At 36.8% G+C, this 19,511-nt stretch overlaps 1 protein-coding gene across 6 annotated transcripts in view; it reads left to right on the plus strand.

The window, feature by feature from the left end:
- LCOR (ligand dependent nuclear receptor corepressor) overlaps positions 1–19,511 on the plus strand; it is a 137,017-nt gene that overhangs the window by 56,501 nt on the left and 61,005 nt on the right. For 5 of the 6 annotated variants that reach the window (XM_027587516.2, XM_027587538.2, XM_027587544.1 and 2 more), the window contains 2 exons: positions 149–214; positions 565–644. In XM_027587516.2, coding sequence (XP_027443317.2) covers positions 149–214; positions 565–644 — 146 coding nt within the window. Of the gene's footprint in view, positions 1–148; positions 215–564; positions 645–19,511 lie in introns of those variants that run through there. The other variant, XR_003518682.1, reaches the window with a different exon arrangement.

A 19,511-nucleotide genomic window follows, 5' to 3' on the forward strand; every position in this document is an offset into this window, starting at 1 on the left:
TTGACACTCTTTCCTCAGCATCCCTTCAATGATAACCCAGGGATCCTTGAGAACTGGAAGAATACACTATCGTTTTTTCAGCAACAGATTGATATTACATTACCATAGGGAGTATTATTGTAATACGGATTTTTTTTCATCCTTTCAGGGTTTGAAAGTATTCTTGAAGGGCTGTTTGGACCTGCATTATTAAAAGATCTCAGTTTATTTAAAGGTATTCAAGTTCTTTATTTTTTCTTTTGGTATTTCACATTCTTCCTGGTGACATATATGATACTTTTGTGATTTAAGCCTCCGTCTCCTTCTTTTTATTCAATTTTATGTGAGTTAAAGCATATTCCTGTAAGCATCTTTTTGTGTTTAGTTGATAATGCAAATATATGTGTTAATAAGGTCTATTAACTAGTGAGCAGTTATTAAGAATTTTAAGACAAATAAGGAATCTGTCTACCACTACCACTAGGGTTTTGTTTTTGTTAAAATAAATATTTTTGATGTTCTCATTTGTTTCCTGAAAAATTCCTTTTCATGACTGTTAATTTAGTATTCCAACTATTTTTGCAGACTGTGAACCTGAAAACATTTCTGATTGGACTTTTGATGAAAATTGTCTATTCTGTTGCTTGAGAAGAGATAAAGTAAAGGTAACCAAAAAACTTGTGGAACTTATCTAGCGTGGTATTTTATAGTTTTTATTTTTTCAAAATTTGATTACTTTGTTGGAGGATTTGTAGGAAAAGGAAGGCATAATTCCATATTTATTTATAAAAGATTTCATAGTAACTCAGTTTTGCTATTTAGACTTTCTAGTATGTTGATTAGCCTATTGAGAAATTTATATCCCAACATGCATTGCTTTATTTATACAGTTCACTAGGCAGAATAATTAGCTAGATCTCAAACTGTTGGGTGTATTTTAAATATGAAATATATGATAATTCAAGCAATGGGAGTCATTTGTACAAAAAGCAGTAACATGGATCTGGATCAAGTAGTTACTAATTCATGAAGATTTATGACAAACAATGGTTTATGCTTTAGTATAAGATGTTTCTTCATACTATTTGAGCATGAATGCTGTTTATATTCAGTTGTAGAAATTGGCTGTACTTTTGGGTTTCTGTTTTTATTGCTTTGTGTTAAACATAAATGGAGTTTGGGTTTAGAAACATTAATTATTGGAAATATTTATTAATAATGGTTTCCTGTTTTATGTTTCTTTTTATGGTACTTCTGTTCCCTGTTTTATTTAATTTTATTTTTTTTTAAGTAGGCTCCACGTCTAGCGTGGATCCCAGTGCAGGGCTTGAACTCATGACCCTGAGATCAAGACCTGAGCTAATATCAGGAGTCAGATGCTTAACCGACTAAGCCACCCAGGTGCCCCTGTTCCCTGTTTTAAAGCTTTGGAAACATTTTTAATTCCTTCCTCCCCCTTGTACACTTGTAACAGGATCATTGGCCAGGTTCTATAAATTCTTCCCTCATACGGAGTTTCAATTTTTCTTTCCACAGTCATTACCGTAGTTCATACCATTAGCATTGTTTCTAGACTACTGAAATAACATGATTGGTCTCTTTTAGTTTACTTCAGTCTTTTAAACACTGCTACAAGTTTAAACTCCTTCCCTCCAACCCTCGTCCCTCAAATAGTGTGAAAACATTATTGCACACCCAGTTTCCAGCAACTTTTTTCATTGTATTCTGGATTTTTAGCCTAATGTTCTGTGCCTCAGTACTCTCCACAGGTCAGTCCACTTCTTTTCTAATGCTGCCCTCTTTCTAATGTTGCTTCTATACAGTTTTTTTTTCCAGCTAAACTAGTGCAATCATTTGTAGTAAACAACATGCTTTTACTACTTAGACTGTAGCATTGCATAGCAATTGTTCTTTATAGCTTGAAATTCCCTTGCCCTTACTCTTAGCTTAAGCTTCCACCCTCCTGTCAGTATCAATTGTATACCTCTGCTCTTATTGCTGTTTCAACCCTTCACACTGTTGTAGTATCTGTAACAGTTATTTGTCAATTAATAGTCTGCCTTATTTTGTTCTTGTTTTTCTGTGTTTGTGTCTTGTGTTAACTACATCGTCAACCTCTGAAGACTGTGAACCATGTTGTATATATTCTTTGTTACCCCTCCTTGTAACCACTGTACCATTATTTACCATTGTTGGCAAGTTGCTTTAAAATCTGAAAGCCAATTTAAGAGCTCTTCAGTGTTCTTTTATGGCTTCCTTTTGTTGCTTACTACATGAAAGTTATTGTGACTATCGAGGATGGTCTGTTATCATTGAATTAATGTGGAGAGTGTTTTGAAATTTAATGTGGTTTGAGAAAGACCATAAATTAAGCAAGTATCAGTGAAGTTGAAGTTGGTCATTTTAAACTGTGTGTGTGTGCATGCATATGCATGCATGTTGTGACTATTGAGCAAGTCATTTAATTGGCATTTTGGTGGAATAGAAGGAGCAACTATTAATTACCTCTTTTAGGGTAGGATTGGGAGGAAAGCCCTTCTGTGTTCAGTAATTGAGTACAGTATATTCTTGTAGTATGATTGAGTTTTCCATTGCTATATGAGGGTAAAATATTGTATGAATATTTTTAGAAGACAGAAATAGCAAGGCGTGGAACCATGTAGCATTTAAAACAGCTGTTATTGTTTTAGTTCCTCAATTTCTATTTGCTTTTCTAATTAGAATATTTCCATTTGACAATTTAGTTCTGGGAAAGCTGATATTTTCCATTAGACACTTCACTATCTTTGGAATTTATTTTTTTCAGAGACAGCCGTAACATCTATTGCAGAAAATAGGAAAAAAGAGAGTTTATTAGAAGATGTAAATTTGTCAAGTATGTATCTCTAATTGTGTTAGACTTAAAGTGATTGAACTGAAACTTTTTGAAGGCACTTGGAGCATCTCATCTGAGAAGGACTAGAATGTGGAAGTAAATATATCCAGTGGGTTGAATCTTGTAATTTTTAAGGCTGGCTTTAAGAGTCCAAAAAAGGAGGAAATCTCTGCAGAGTATGGTACTAGCCAATAGGTGGCAGCATAGAGCATGATAGTGGCATCTTGAGTTTGAGGGTGGTGGCATGATGAGATATACAGGTATTTGGAAAAGCTCTTAGAAATACTGGTCTGATGGTTGGGAAAGAAATGGAGGTTATGCATATTTTTTCATTTTGGACTTTCAGTAGATACCAAAGCTGTTAAAGTAAATGCATACTGTTTGTTTATATTTACTTTACAAAATATGTAGGTAAAAAATACAAAGTAGTCTCTTCGGAAAATAGAACAGGCGTACACCTAGAGATTAGTAAAACAATTGTTGGTCTACCCTTCAAGGTTCTATAGTGGTTAGAAAGCATAAATTTTTTTTTTAAGATTTTATTTATTTATTTGACCGAGAGAGAGAGAGAGAGACAGCGAGAGAGGGAACACAAGCAGGGGGAGTGCAAGAGGGAGAAGCAGGCTTCCTGCTGAGCAGGGAGTCCGATGTGGGGCCCCATCCCAGGACCCTGGCTCATAACCTGAGCCGAAGGCAGACGCTTAGCAACTGAGCCACCCACGTGCCCCAGAAAACACAATTTTTAAGGGATAGGGAAGTAACATTTTTTTGAACATGTACTATGTGCCAGTTACTTTTATTTGTTCCCATTTAAATACTCACAACAGTTGTATAAAATTGGTTAAAGGCGTACCAATTTTATTTTATTTTTTATTTTTTTAAAGATTTTATTTATTTATTTGACAGAGAGACAGCGAGAGAGGGAACACAAGCAGGCTTCCTGCCCAGCAGGGAGCCTGATGCAGGGCTTGATCCCAGGACCCTGGGATCATGACCTGAGCTGAAGGCAGACCCTTAATGACTGAGCCACCCAGGCGCCCCAGCATACCAGTTTTAAAAATAAGAAATTGGAAGGGTTGCAGAGACTATCATAGGCAACTTCACCTGGCTGGAATTTGATCCATGTTTTTAAAATACATGCATTTTGATAACATAACTAGGAACAGTGTCACAGAAAGTGGAGAGCAGGAATTAAAGTAGAACTTGGAATGATTCAGTTTGAAAGAGAGAAGAGAAATAGAGTGTAGATGGACATGAGTGTATTTGAAATAGCCAATCTCAGCTGTGCCTAGAAATCTATGAATGAGTACCTGCCTCACTAGCTGCCTTCTTTCTTTTCTGTTTGTTGGGCACATACTAGGTGCTCGGTAAAATATTTACTAAATGAGTACCTTTACTAAATAAGGCTTAGTAAACTTGAAGAATTATATTAATTAATAACTAACTTTTGAGTGCTTACATGTGACAAGCGTGTACCCACAGTTATCTGTGTTTATTCATTTATTCACTCATGAGGCTTTTATACTTTTTTAGCTTATTTTTTGAAATAATATTAGACTTATAAAACAGTTGCAAAAACAATAAAAGGAGTTATTGTATATCCTTTACCCAGACTTTCCAAATGTTAGCATTTTATGTAACCGCAATACAATTATAAAAATCAAGAAATTAACATTGGTGCCATATTATTTAATCTGTAAATCTTTCACAGGTAGCCAGTAATCTCAGTAATGTTATGTTTCTGGTCCAGGATCCAGTCTAGGATCACACTTTGTATTTAGTTGTCATGTATTCTTAGTCTCCTTTAGTTTGGAATAGTATTTTTTGCTTTGCCTTTCATAAATTTTGAAGAATACTGACTTTGGTTTGTAGAATGTTCCCTCGATTTAGGTTTGTGTGATGATTCCTCATGGATTTTAGGTTATGCATTTTTGGCAAGAATTCCACAGAATGATGTATCATCCTTAGTGCACCCTATCTGGAAGCATACAGTGATGTTTACCTTGATCAGTTAGTTAAGATGATGTCTGCCAGTTTTCTCTATTGTAAGGTTTCAGTTTTTCCCCCTTTCATACTTAATAGATACCTTGTGGAGAGGTACTTTGAAATTTTGTAAATATCTTTCTCATCATATACTAATTTTAGCAGCCATTGATGGATGTTGCTTGAAAAAATTACTACCTAGAGTTTACCAAATGATGATTTTCTATTATTTTGCTTCTATTAGTTGGAATTCTGCTCTTAAGGAAGAGCTTTCCCATCTCTGTATATATGTATTTCTTTCTTTACCTATCAATATGGAATCATGGATTCTTATTCTATGGATTATAATTCATTACAATCATTTTTTTTTATTTTGTAGTTCAAATTGTCCTAGGTTTGGCCATTAAGAGCTCTTTTAAGTTGGTTCCTCATCTTTCTTTGACATGTTTCTATAATTTTTTTTAATAGCACTTCTTTTCTTTTTGGCACCAAAAATGTCCCAGACTTATCTTTGCTTTCTCTGTCTCAACTCTGTATTTCTCCAAGGAACCTTATTTTCTTTTATTGTAATAGAAAGCAAGGTCTAGGCACTAGGTGTTTTTATTGGTACTAGAGGGTCATTACGTCTAGGTCTCCTCAGTTGTCTGAGCTAGGAAATGCATATTTTTACTTAACCCTGTGTACATATACATCAGTATGTCTATAGCTACTAAAAACCATCTTGTGAGGCTTTTAGTAATTGTGTTGATAGTATGAAGGCTTGATCCAGTAGTAGTGAGAGGGTGTTGGAGAGATAGGAAGATTGCTGAAAGCAATTTTTGTCCCTAAAAATGGACTCATTCTAAGTGATAAATAAATCTGTGGTTTGGCTGAGATAGAGTAGAGATAGCTCTTGTAGAGTAAAGAGCATGGGTGTTTTACTAACTAGGGATGATGGGAGATGAGATGTTATACCAAAATCTAAAAATAATTGTGCTCTAAGGAAGTTTGTTATAAGACTGTTAGTAAGTTTAGTATTTGACTAGCATTTTTAGGACAGTGTTTTAAGAAGACAAGACTTGAGCTGCATTTTTGAAAAATACATAAGCAGAGATGAGAGGGGCACATCCTAGGTGGAGCAGAACATTTATTTTTGGATATAACCAGAGATAAGTTTAGAGCCAGATCATACAGATACCCTTCATTGCCCAGCTAACTGAGGAACCATGTAATGAGATTCTTTTCATATTTATCATTAGTCTTTCATGTTGCATTTAGTCTGAACATTTCATAATTTCTTCTGGTTCATGAGTATACATTAATTAGAAGTTTAGATACATCCTTTTAACATTTTACTTTTTGCTACTTTAGCACATTGAAAGTTTATAGTAAGAGCATATGGTGATCTTGTTACTATTTTGTCATCATATTCCACAACATGTATTTATGTCCAGTATATTAGTTTGGGTATATTCAGTGCTGCTTGATATATACTTGTCTGTCATCTTGTCCCAGAGTACCACAGATCATTAAGTATTCATAGTATGTACTATATGAAAGGAACAATGGAAAAAATACATTAATATAGTGCATATGTATTAGGGATGAGGAAGAAACAAATATGAGAAGTTTAAAGGTTACTTATTTATGAGATTTAAATAGATACAGGGCAGAGTTAAATGGATACCACAAGTTAGTACATGATGAATTAATTGCTCCATTAACTCTGCAGATTTAAATTGTGAGACTTAACCTTGTACTTCCAGAGACCTTTTATATAGATTATTTTAAAAGATTAAGGGAAACCACTTGACTCAGTGAATCAGTGCTCAGTCCAGGATCCCATTAAATATTGAAGTGGGTTTTTTTGAACTCCTACTTACATGTGGATTTTTCCCTAAAACAAATAAGTCTTCAATAAACTATTAATCTAGCTCTATTGTGTTAAACTTTATGTGGTCAGAGTTAACCAACGGACTGATCATTTGGCACATTTATTAAATGTCTGGATCTGTGGTAGGCCAGGGAGTATACCCAAAGAAGTAAAACACTGATTCCTCCTTATGGACTGTTGGTGAGACCATGGGTAGCTAATGCAATTAAAGGAGATTTAAATTAGGGAGAGTTAAATCATCCATTGGACATGCCCAGAATCAAAGCTCTGATGTAGGTAGGAAACATTGAGAGTAAAATCCCCTCCTTCATTCTAGTATATAATATTCGAAAAGATAGTGGATAATACAAGAAAATCTAAGTACTAAAGCACTTGAGAGGTGAAGTGGATGATGCTTAATCAAGGAGATAGAATGCATCCTGAACCTTAAAAGGCTTTGTGTTTTAGAGCGATTGGTTGGTGTAGTCATTTTTAGGTTGTAATGCAGAGGGATTTTATAGTGAGAAAATTATAGAAAGCTCTTGTGATAACCCAGAAAATGAGCCTGAATTAGGATTGTTGCTGTGAAGATATGTAAGGAAGGTATGTATGTAAGGAATCTAGAATAAAGTGCTGAAACTTAGTGATTATACATGAGTTTATAAATAAGGGAGAGTGAAATGATACTGACAGTAAGCTTTCCAAGCCAGGATGACTTAGCATGGTGAATTAATAGAAGTTGAGAAGTGAGAAGGGGAAAGATGTGGTGACCAATTTTTATAGCAAGGATAATGAGGTTATTAGCTGAAAGCAGTGTGTGGTGAAAGTGAACATTTAATTGGAAGTGTCCAATAGGTAAGAGTTGTGGAAAAGGAGTTGAAATAAGAGGTCTGAGCTGAATATATGTTTGTAGGGTTTCTGAATACATGTGGTGATTAGAATACTTGAGCAGATCAATCTTTGGTGAGGGATAAAATTCATATACTAAGAGCTGAAGACCTTCATTTTAACAAGTAGAAGAATCAGATTGAAAGGAAGATAGAATCATAGAATAAATGAGTTGCCCATCTTGATCAAATACCTCCCTGGCCCCATACTGTGTGATGAGTATGAGTATGAGTTGTGTTTGTTGTACTAATATGGACTCGTATGCTGTTTCTCCAAATGGGCTCTAAACGGATTGACAAGTACCCCCAAACATACTACAGTGGGCTTTGAGAGAATAACTTCTCAAGAATATTGGCTGTAGGAGCCAGACTATAAGTCTGACAAGGTTAATGAATAAGTGGCTGTTATGGGAGTTAAGAAATTGATACAGTCTACCAGTTTGAAAAGTTGTCACTGACAGGAATGATAGAACAGGACCAGAGAAAGCATGGGCAGTTAGTTGGTTTAAGTAAAGGTTTTGTGGGGAGGAGGAGAAAACTTATGTAATGTTTATACCCTTGGAAGAAAAGAAGCTGGAAAAAAAGAAGACATTAAGGTTATTAAAAGGTGGGAACAGGGGCGCCTGGGTGGCTCAGTCGTTGAGCGTCTGCCTTTGGCTCAGGTCATGATCCCAGGGTCCTGGGATCGAGCCCCACATTGGGCTCCCTGCTCGGCGGGAAGCCTGCTTCTCCCTCTCCCACTCCCCCTGCTTGTGTTCCCTCTCTCGCTCTCTCTGTCAAATAAATCTTTAAAAAAAAAAAAGTGGGAACAGTTGAAGAAAGCAAGATTGTAAGAATCAACAAAGGGACGCCTGGGTGGCTCAGTCAGTTAAGCATCTGCCTTCGGCTCAGCTTATGATCCCAGGGTCCTGGGATCAAGTGCCGCATCGGGCTCCCTGCTGAGCGGGGAGCCTGCTTCTCCTTCTCCCTCTGCCCCTCCCACTGCTTGTGCTCTCTCTCTGACAAATAAATAAATAAAACCTTAAAAAAAAATCAACAAGAAATTAGTTACTGAATAGTAATGGGAGATTCCTTTTGAAATAAGAATACAGTCAGTATAATTATAGGAGTTAACAGTTGGCAGGAAATAAATGAGGCAAAAATAACTAAGTATAAGAACCCTGGCTAACTGACGTGCTCACACTGAGGGCAAAGAAAAGTGATATGAAGGTGATGTTTAAAAAAATAATAAGAGAAAATAGGCTATGGTAACTGTACTCCTCTCATTTGAACTGCTGCTTGCAGTTTTCTAGTTATACTAGGGAAAAAAAAAAGATACTTTCAAGAAAATTAATAAGATTGCCTCTTCTGGCAATGCTTTTTTTTTTTTTTTAGCCATTTCTTTGTTGTTTTTTCTTTCTTTTTTTTTTTTTAAGATTTTATTCATTTGAGACACAGAGATAGAGCATGAGCAGGGAGAGAGGCAGAGGAAGAGGGAGGAGCAGGCTCCCCGCTGAGCCAGGAGCTCAGTGTGGGGCTCGATCCCAGGATACTGGATCATGACCTGAGCCGAAGGCAGATGCTTAACGACTGAGCCACCCAGGTGCCCCGTCCCTTTTTTTTTTTTTTTTTTTTTAAGATTTCACCCATTTTTTTGAGAGAGAGAGGGAACACACAAGCAGGGGGAGTGGGAGAGGGAGAAGCAGGCTTCCCACCAAGGAGGGATCCTGAGCCCAAGGCAGACGTTTAAGGACTGAGCCACCCAGGCGCCCCCCCCCTTTTTTTAAACAGAGATATAATTGACATATAACATTGGTTTCACATATATAACAATGATTCAGTATTTATATATATTGCAGAATGATCACCACACAGTTACATAGTTAACATCCATCACCACACATATTTACAATTTTCTTTTTCTTGTGATGAGGACTTTTAAGATTTACTCTCTTAGCAACCTTCAAATATGTAATAAGGTATCATTAACTATAGTCACCATTCTGTACGTTACATCCCCAGGATTTATAGATGTAATTGAAATTTTGTGCCTTTTACGTTGTGTGTAGATAGACACACATTTTCTTTTCTTCCTTTTCTTTTCTTTTTTTTTTAAGATTTATTTATTTGAGAGAGACTGTGAGCACGGTGGGGAGGGGCAGAGGAAGAGGGAGAGAAAGTCTTTAGTCGACCCTGTACTGAGCATTTATGGGGCTCAATCCCATGACCCCAAGATCACAGTCTGAGCTGTTAACCAAGTGCTTAACCAACTGCACCACCCAAGCACCCCTGGACCACATTTTCTTTATCCATTTCATCTGTCAGTAGACGCATAGGTTGCTTCCATTCTTGGCTGTTGTAAATAATATTATAATGAACATAGGGGTGCATAAATCTTTTCAAATTAGTTTTTTTAGTTTTCTTTGGATAAATACCCAGAAATGGAATTGCTGGATCGTATAGTTCTATAAAAAATTTTGGGGGAACCTCCATTCTGTTTTCCATAGTGGTTGTACCAGTTTACATTCCCACCAGTAGTGCATAAGGGTTCCCTTTTCTCCACGTCCTCACCAACACTTGTTTCTTGCCTTTTTGAGAATAGTCATTCAAACAGGTGTGAGGTGATAACTCATAGTTCTGATTTTCATTGCCCTCATGGTTCATGATCTTTAGCATCTTTCATGTAACTGTTACCTATTTGTATGTCTGGAGAAAGGTGTATTCAGATCCTTTGCCCATTTTTTAATCGATTTCTTATCCCTTATCAGATAGGTGATTTGCAGATATTTTCTCCCATTGAGCCAGTTGCCTTTTTACTTAGTTGATAGTTTCCTTTCTGAGCAGAAGCTTTATAATTTGATGTAGCCTATTTGATACAGCTTTTTTTTTTCTTTTTTTTTTTTTTTGCTTTTACTACCTTTGCTCTTAGTGTTAAATCTATAAAATATATAAAATCATCCCAAAGACTGATGTCAAGGGACTTTACTGCCTATATTTTCTTCTGGGAGTTTTATAGTTTCATGACTTATGTACAGGTCTTTAATCCGTTTTGAGACTTGTATGTATGGTGTAAGACAATGGTCTAGTTTCATTAATTTGTAATGTGGGCTGTTCAGTTTTCCCAACACCATTTATTGGAGAGACTGCCCTTTCCCCATGGTACATTCTTGGCTCCTTTGTTGTAAATTAATTGCCTATATATGCATGGGTTTATTTCTGGGCTTTCTATTCTATTCTATTCCACTGATCTGTGTGTCTGTTTTTATGCCAATACCATATTGTTTTGTCCAGTTTTGTTCTCTTTTCTCAGCAGTGCATTTTTAAGTAGGAAGAAATACTAAGTGAAGTCTAGATTTAAAAAAAAATTTTATTTTTGTCAGTGTCATTTTCATTTTGTCAATGTAAAAACAGTTTTTTTTGTATTTAAATAGATCTTGTGCTACTTTTCAACTCTAAAATTTTAAGATTCTGAAAAATCTGTTTTTGAAATATTGCTTGAGGTTTGGTTTGGTTTGGTTTTGGTTTTGGTTTTGGTTTATTGAGAAGATTCTTAAAATTAATCAAAGCCCCGAACAAGTTTAGAATGTTACTGGTTCTACAGAAATTTAGGTTAGAAAGAGTCATATTAGATGGAGCCCCCTCAATGTTTCATTTGAATGTCTTGTGCTGAGTCAGTCTTTCATTTCTTTCTGGCCGTGGGTGTAGGTCTTACTTCTTTTTTCTTTCATTTCTTATGGACTGGTATTTGCATATTAGGCTTTCTCTTTGTTTTTTCACCTCTTAGAGCATATTTGTTCTGCTTCTCTTCCCTATTCTTTTTTTTTATTTTATTTATTCATTTATTTATTTGAGAGAGAGAGAGTTCACGAGCAAGGGAGAAGGGAGGAATGAAAGAGGAGGGAGGGAATCTGGAGCAAGACCCTGTGCTAAGTGCAGAGCCTGATGCACTTCCCCTATTCTTTATTAGATTTCTGCCCTTTTTGAAATTGTTTGCATTGAGATTGTGCCTTTTATATTTCTTTTGTTTTTGTAATGTTTACTGTCTTAACCATTTTTAAGTGTACAGTTCAGTAGTGTTAAGAATATTCACAATTTTTTTTGTAACCAATCTCCAGAATTCATTTCATCTTACAATTGCAACTATATCCGTTAAATAACACCCCATTTCCCCTTCTCTCAGCCCCTGGCAATCGCTGTTCTATTTTTTTGTGCCTGACTTTGACTGCTGTGGGTACCTCATATAAGTGAAATCATGCGGTATTTGTCATTTCCTGACTGGCTTATTTATTTTACTTAGTGTAACGTCTTCAAGGTTTGCTGTGTTGCAGCATATGTCAGAAATTCCTTCTTTTTTAAGGCAGAATAATACCCTGTTGTCTGTATATACCACATTTTGTTTCTCTACTCACCCAACAATGGACATTTGGGTTTGTTCCACCAGTAGTAGACACTTGGATGCTTCCACCTTTTGCAAATAATGCCGCTGTGAACATTGGTGTACAAATATTTCTTCAAGACCGTGCTTTCAGTTCTTTAGGGTGTATGCCCAAAAGTGGAATTGCTGGATCATGTGGTAGTTCTATTTTTAATTTTTTGAGGGACCACCAAACTCTTTTTCCACATCAGCTGCATCATCTTACATTCTTACCAATAGTGCATAAAAATTCTAATTTATCCACATCCTATCCAACACTGGTTATTTCCTGTTTATTTGTTGTTTTTTTATAGTAGCCATTCTAATTTATGTGAAGTGGTATCTCATTGTAGTTTTGATTTGCATTCCCCTATGATTAGTGATGTTGAGCATCTCTTCATGTGCTTGTTGGCCATTTGTACATGTTCTTTGGAGAAATGTCTATCAAGTCTTTTTTTGCCCATTTTTAAATCAGGTTAGGTTTTTGTTGTTGAGTTGTAGGAGTTCTTTCTAAATATTAAGCCCTTATCAGAATTGATTTGCAAGTATTTTCTCCTGTTTTGTAGGTTACCTTTTTGCACTCCTGACTGTGTCCTTTGATGCATGGAAGCTTTTAAAATTTTGATGTCCAATTTATCTATTTTTACCTTTGTTGCTTGTTCTTTTGATTTCATTTAAAAAAATCATTACCAAATCCAGTGTTATGAAGCCATTCCTCCTTTTGTTTTCTTTTTTTTTTTTAAAGATTTTATTTATTTATTTGAGAGAGAGAGCACAAGAGGGAAGAGGGTCAGAGGGAGAAGCAGACTCCCTGCTGAGCGGGGAGCCCGATGTGGGACTCGATCCTGGGACTCCAGGATCATGACCTGAGCCGAAGGCAGTTGTTTAACCAACTGAGCCACCCAGGCGCCCCCTTTGTTTTCTTTTAAGGGTTTATAGTTTTAAGTCTTTGATCCATTTTGAGTTAATTTTTGTGTTTGCTATACGGTAAGAATCCACTTTCATGCTTTTGCATGTGGGTATCCATTTTTCTCACACCGTTTGTTGAACAGAGTGTCTTTTCTACCACTAAGTGGTCTTGGCACTTTTTTTTTTTTTTTTTAAGGTCTTGTTTATTTGACAGAGCGAGATAGCGAGAGCAGGAACACAAGTGGGGGGAGTGAGAGAGGGAGAAGCAGGCTTCCCGCTGAGCAGGGAGCCCAACGCGGGGCCCGATCCCAGGACCCTGGGACCATGACCTGAGCCGAAGGCAGATGCCTAACGACTGAGCCACCCAGGCGCCCTGGTCTTGGCACTCTTGTCAAAATTCACATATGTGAGGGTTTGTATCTGGTCACTCTCTCTCTCTCTCTTTTTATAAGATTTTATTTATTTGAGAGAGAGAGCCCATGTGAACGCGGAGGCGGGGCAGAGGGAGAGAGGGAGAAGCAGACTCCCCACTGAGCAGGAAGCCCAGTGGGGCTCAATCCCAGGAACCCGAGATCATGACCTGAGCCAAAGGCAGACACTTAACTGACTGAGCCACCTAGGTACCCCTGGGCGCTCTCTTTTATTCCACTAACTTACGTGTCTGTCTTTATGTTAGTACCATATTGTTTTTTGGGTTTTTTTATAAGATTTTATTTAATTGTCAGCGTGCACAAGCAGGGGGAGCGGCAGGCCAAGGGAGAAGCAGGCTCCCTGCTGAGCAAGGGGCCCGATGTGGGACTAGGTCCCAGGACCCTGGGATCATGACCTGAGCCAAAGGCAGATGCTTAACCAACTGAGCCACCCAGGCATCCAAGGGCCATATTGTTTTGATTACTGTAGCTTTGTAATATGTTTTGAAATTAGGAAATGTGATACCTCCAACTTTCTTTTTCAAGATTGTTTTGGCTCTTTGGGATCCCTTGAGTTTCCATAGGAATTTTAGGATGGATTTTTTGTATTTCTGCAAAAAATGGCATTGGCATTTTGATGATGGTTATGTTTTAAATCTGTAGATCATTTGGGTAGTTTTGACATCTTAACAATATTAAGTCTGCTTTTTTTTCTTTCAAAAAATTTTGTCAATTCCTTATTTCTAAAGTTAAAATCAGTAGCTGTGTATTTCACTTTTATTATGTCAAAAGTACCAGCTCCTGTGGCTGAAATAAAGGTACTGTGAATGATTAAAAAGTACTTTTTTAGCCACAGATGATATTTTCAAGAAATTTATAGTCTAGTGGAAGAGGTGAGGTAAGAAATCTGTATACACACACAAATAATTATTTTTTTAAAAGATTTTATTTATTTATTTGAGAGAGAGAGAGAATGAGAGATAGAGAGCACGAGAGGGAAGAGGGTCAGAGGGAGAAGCAGACTCCCCGCTGAACAGGGAGCCCGATGTGGGACTCGATCCCGGGACTCCAGGATCATGACCTGAGCCGAAGGCAGTCGCTTAACCAACTGAGCCACCCAGGCGCCCACAAATAATTATTTTTTTAAGATTTTATTTATTTGTCAGAGTGAGCGAGCACAATCGGGGGAGCAGCAGGCAGAGGGAGAAGCAGGCTCCCCGCTGAGCAAGGAGCCCGATGTGGGGCTCGATCCCAGGACCCTGGGATCATGAGCTGAGCCGAAGGCAGACTCGTAATCGACTGAGCTGCCTAGGTGTCCCCACACGCAAATAATTATAATACAGGTTATACAACTAGTAGTGTCAGAGTAGCATAGATAATGTGCTGTAAGAGTTCAGAAAAGCAAGATTACCCTTAGCTTGTTATTGCCCCAAATGTGCGGTTGGGTATCCTTTTGTTTATAATGGTCTTGGGCATCTAGGGACATCCATAGTCATTATGGAGAACAGATTGAAATTCAGAAGTTTTCTGATTGAGTTGTGGATGGGAATGGTAATAGTATAGACTTTGAATTTTCAGCCAGTGGAAGGGTATAATAAACCCTTGCTGTTGACTGTGGAGGTGGTTTGCATTTCTTTTAATATTTTTAATGACTGTACATGTATAAGGGAAGGAAAGCTGTAACTGCAAATGCTGACTATAGATACTGGTGAATTGAGTGTAGTGGTAATAATAGTCATTTGCCACTTACATTTTAGGCTTAATTTCCATGAAAAGTAATAACAATTAGATACACTGGTAAGAATCATGGTAGGTTTGTTGTATATTTTGAATACCATATTTAATTCCTGATGTGTAGTCAAACTTCAAACTTTGTTTTTTCCTATTCTTTAACTTGATGGTTTGCTGAACAAAATTGACATATAGTAAGAATTGTATTAAGCACAGCAATTTTTGTTTTGTTAGTGTAAAAAGCAATAATTTACATGAAGTAAGGTTTCTTTTTAGATAACTCACCTTAAAGAGTATGAGCATTTAAAATCGTGGAGCCATTTTCCTTAAGACTTGCTGGCATTTAAAATAATAAGATGTAGGAGAGTGGCATTTAAATCAATGAGTTGCATCTTGTCAGCTCTTTTTAGTTCATTGCTTGAAATGTCAGTAAGCTATGGGTAGCAGACATGGCTGTAGCTACAGGCCTGTGATCTACTGGGGTAGGCTTGCTAACGTAATTATTACAGAACTTTGCATGCATGCACATGCTTCTAATTCCCAGGTTTTCTATGCCATATTATATGAATTTTTTTAAAAACAATCATTTAAATTTGGAGAACACATGTGCAGAGCCAGGAATGGTTTTGAATTTAGATAGGGATGGTCCTAAAATGTTACCCACTCACTCAGTTTTATATCATACCCCTGAACTCTAGGCCATCTTACCTTTTCCAAGTGAAATTTGTCATTATTTATTCCATTTCCTTTCCTGAAGTGTTATCTTTCATAAAGAAAATCAGCAACTATGTAAGTGTCCTTCCCCATTCTTACCCTCCAAAACACCAAAACTTGTAAGATGACAAATGTTAGAGTTACGAAAGAAACTTGAGGAAATGTTAATCTTTATATTTTGTTTGAAGTTTAATCTTATTAACTATTGCCCTAAGAACGAACTTCCATGCTGACATACTTTTGTTGCTTTATTCGATAATGTCCTTGCTATTTCAGGGACTAGTGGAACTACTTTTGTTACAGTTCTTGCAGAAATCTAATAATTCTGTCAGGGGTCAGCAAATATATGGCCTGTCTCCAGGTCCAGCCCCCAGCCTGTTTTTGTAATGCCTACAGGCTAAAGAGTTGGTTTAACAAAAAGGGGTGGAGGGAGATGCGATAGAGACTGTATATGTCCTTCAAATACTAAAATATTTACTATCTGGCCGTTGATAGAAAATGTCTTCCTCTCTTTTGAATATCTTCATCAGGTTGTTGAGATATTAAGAGAAGCTGAAAGTTGTTAACTTCCATATCTTACTATTCTCTTTGCTTTTCTTCTGTGTATTGGAGCAACTGATAACACAAGCAGATACAATTTAATGGCAGGACAGCTGGGATTACAAAGGAGAGGGTGGGAGGAGAGACAGGGAGATCTTGCCCACCCTACCTTTTTTTTTTTTTTTTTTTTACCTTTTTCCTCTGAAATAATTTCACTTTAAAATTTTTTTTAAGTAGGCTCCATGCCCAGTGTGGAGCTCAGTGTGGGGTTTGAACTCATGACCCTTGACAGATCATGACCTGACCTGAGATAGAGTTGGATGCTTAACCAGCCGAGCTATCCAGGCACCCCAGAAATAATTTCACATTTATAGAAAAGTTGTAAGAATAGTATAAACACTTTTTTTTTAAGATTTTATTTATTTGAGAGAGAGCGAGTGAGAGGGAAAGTACAAACGGGGAGGGGTGGTGGCAGAGGGAGAGGGAGAAGCAGACTCCTCCCCAGGATTATGACCTGAGCCGAAGGCAGATGCTTAACTGACTGAGCCACCCAGGTGCCCAAGAATAGTATAAAAACTTCTAAATACCCTTCACCTGATTTACCAGTTGTTAACATTTTGTCACATTTGCCTTACTATCCATTCTCATTCTTTCTCCCTCAGAGATACTGCATAAAACATACACAGATTTTCCTGAACCATATCAGAAGTTACAGACATCATACCCCTCATACCTGTCTATTCCTCAATATTTCCTTGTATATTTCCCTATTTCCTAAGAATAAGGGTATCCATTTACTAAACTGCACAGTACATTTACCAAAAATCAAGTTAACTTCAATACGGTATTTAATCTGTGACTCTCATTCAGATTTTACCAGTTGTCCCAGCGACTTTATAGGTGTGGTTTTTTTTTTTTTTTTTTTTTTTTTTTACCCCCTCCTTTAGTTCAAAATTCAATTTAGGATCATTAAATTTGATTTTCTACTCTTTAGTCTCCTTTAATCTAGAATGGCTCTTCAGACTTATTTATTTATTTAAATTCAGTTTAGTTAACATATACTATTAGTTTCAGGGGTAGAATTTAGTGATTCATCAGTTGCATAAAACAGTGCTCATTACATCAAGTGCTCTCCTTAATGCCCATCACCCAATTATCCCATTCCCCCCACCCCCCTCTCCTCCAGCAACCCTCCTTTTGTTTCGTATAGTCTCTTTATGATTTGCCTCCTTCTCTGTTTTCATCTTATTTTTCCAGATTTACTTTTTTTTTTTTTTAAAGATTTTATTTATTTGACAGAGAGCATGAGAGCACAAGCAGGGGGAGTGGCAGGCAAAGGCAGAGGGAGAAACAGACTCCCCACAGAGCAGGGGAAGCCTGATGTCGGACTTGATCCCAGGACCCTGGGATCATGACCTGAGCCGAAGGCAGTTGCTTAACCAACTGAGCCACCCAGGTGCCCCAGATTTACTTATTTTTAATGATACATTTTGGAAGAGTACTGGTCATTTGTTTTGTAGAGTATCTTTCAGTTTAGGTTTTGTGATGTTTCTTCATGATAAAATTCATGTCATGATCTTTTAGCAGGAGTATTAAATAAGTGATATTGTGTCCTTGTCAGTGTATCACATCATGAAACACACAATGTTAGCTTAGTAGGTGGTGTTTACTTTGATCACTTGACAAGGTTGATGTTCACTAGGTTTCTCCACTGAAGTGGTTCTTTTTCCTCCTTGTAATTAATAAGTAATTTGTGAAGAGATACTTTGAGACTATGTAAATATCTCTTCTCTACTAAACTTTCATCCACTTTAGTTTTGGTATTGGTGAGTAATCTCTTGCTGGAATCAGTTATTTTTCTGATGACTTGGAAATTGTTATTTTTCTAACTATTCTACATTTTTTAGTTCGCTTTATACTGTGAAGAAGAGCTTTCCCATTCCCTCTGTCAGTTTGGAGTTAAAATTTTTAGTTTGTTCAAATATATCATCCAGTGTCCCAGATTTGATTAGTGGGAGCCCCTTCAAGCCACCTACTATGTCCGTCTGACATGTCCCCATCATTTTTTGAGCACTTTAATACTTTCTGGTACAGCAAGATACTCTACGCTGATCTTGTCTTTTCCCTGCTCCAGTACTGTATTTTTTAGTAGGGGGAGGATCTGGTTCCTTTGGTGATGTACATATCCCTTTTTTGGCCAGTCTGCATACAACTTCATTAACAAAGACCAACTTTTGGGCAAGACTCAGCCACCTTATCTTGATTTATATCTTAAGATATAGCAAAAATAGTGAAAAATAGTGAAATGTCAACAATTCATAGTGACTGACAGTATATCCAGATTACTATGCAAAAAGTAGATGGCAAGTAAAAAGTACTGTTTTTCAACCTAAAAGTATGCTTGCTTGTGAAGGAAGGATATTTATATGAGGTTTTGAAAATAAATGTCACATTTCTTCATGATTCTAAAAATGTAAGTAAGGATCATTTGTTTGATTTCAGGTGCCAGAAATCAGTGATATGTTCAGTATCTTGTGTCTTTAACCGTGAACCAATTTTTAATGATTTTTTATGAGGTAATATTTATATACAGTAAAATTAATCCATTTAAGAGTTCAGATTAATAGATTTTGGTAAATGTATAACTACCAGCACAGTCAAGGTCAGGAGAGTTCCCTCACCCTAAAAAGCTTTCTCATGTTCCTTTGTTAGTCATTCCCTTTCCTGGACCCTCCAACTCAGTCAGTCACTCTAGTTTCACTTCTGTCGTGTTCCTTTGTTAGTCATTCCCTTTCCTGGACCCTCCAACTCAGTCAGTCACTCTAGTTTTACCTCTTCTAGATAGATTTTTATATAATAGGAGTCATATAGTATGTAGTCTTTTATATTTGACTCCTTTCATTTAGTATAATTTTTTTATATTTATTATTTTTGCATATACTCTTGTTCCTTTTTATTGCTGAGTAGGTCTCCATAGCATATATCTGCAACTATTTGTTTATCCGTTCACTTTCTTATGGACTTTTGAATGTTTCCAGGTGTTGGCTATTAGACTTACTCACATATAAGCCTTTGGACATACATTTTCATCTCTCTCGGATAAATACCTAGAATTGGAATTATTGGGTAGTATTATAATTGTATATTTAACCTTGTACTTCCGTATGGTTCAATTTAATTTAACCATTTTGTGATACCATCAGCAATGTATAGGAGTTCTGATGTTCCCCATTTTGCC

The sequence above is a fragment of the Zalophus californianus genome, chromosome 15, assembly GCF_009762305.2.
Source record: "Zalophus californianus isolate mZalCal1 chromosome 15, mZalCal1.pri.v2, whole genome shotgun sequence".
In the NCBI taxonomy this organism is placed as follows: Eukaryota; Metazoa; Chordata; class Mammalia; order Carnivora; family Otariidae; genus Zalophus; species Zalophus californianus.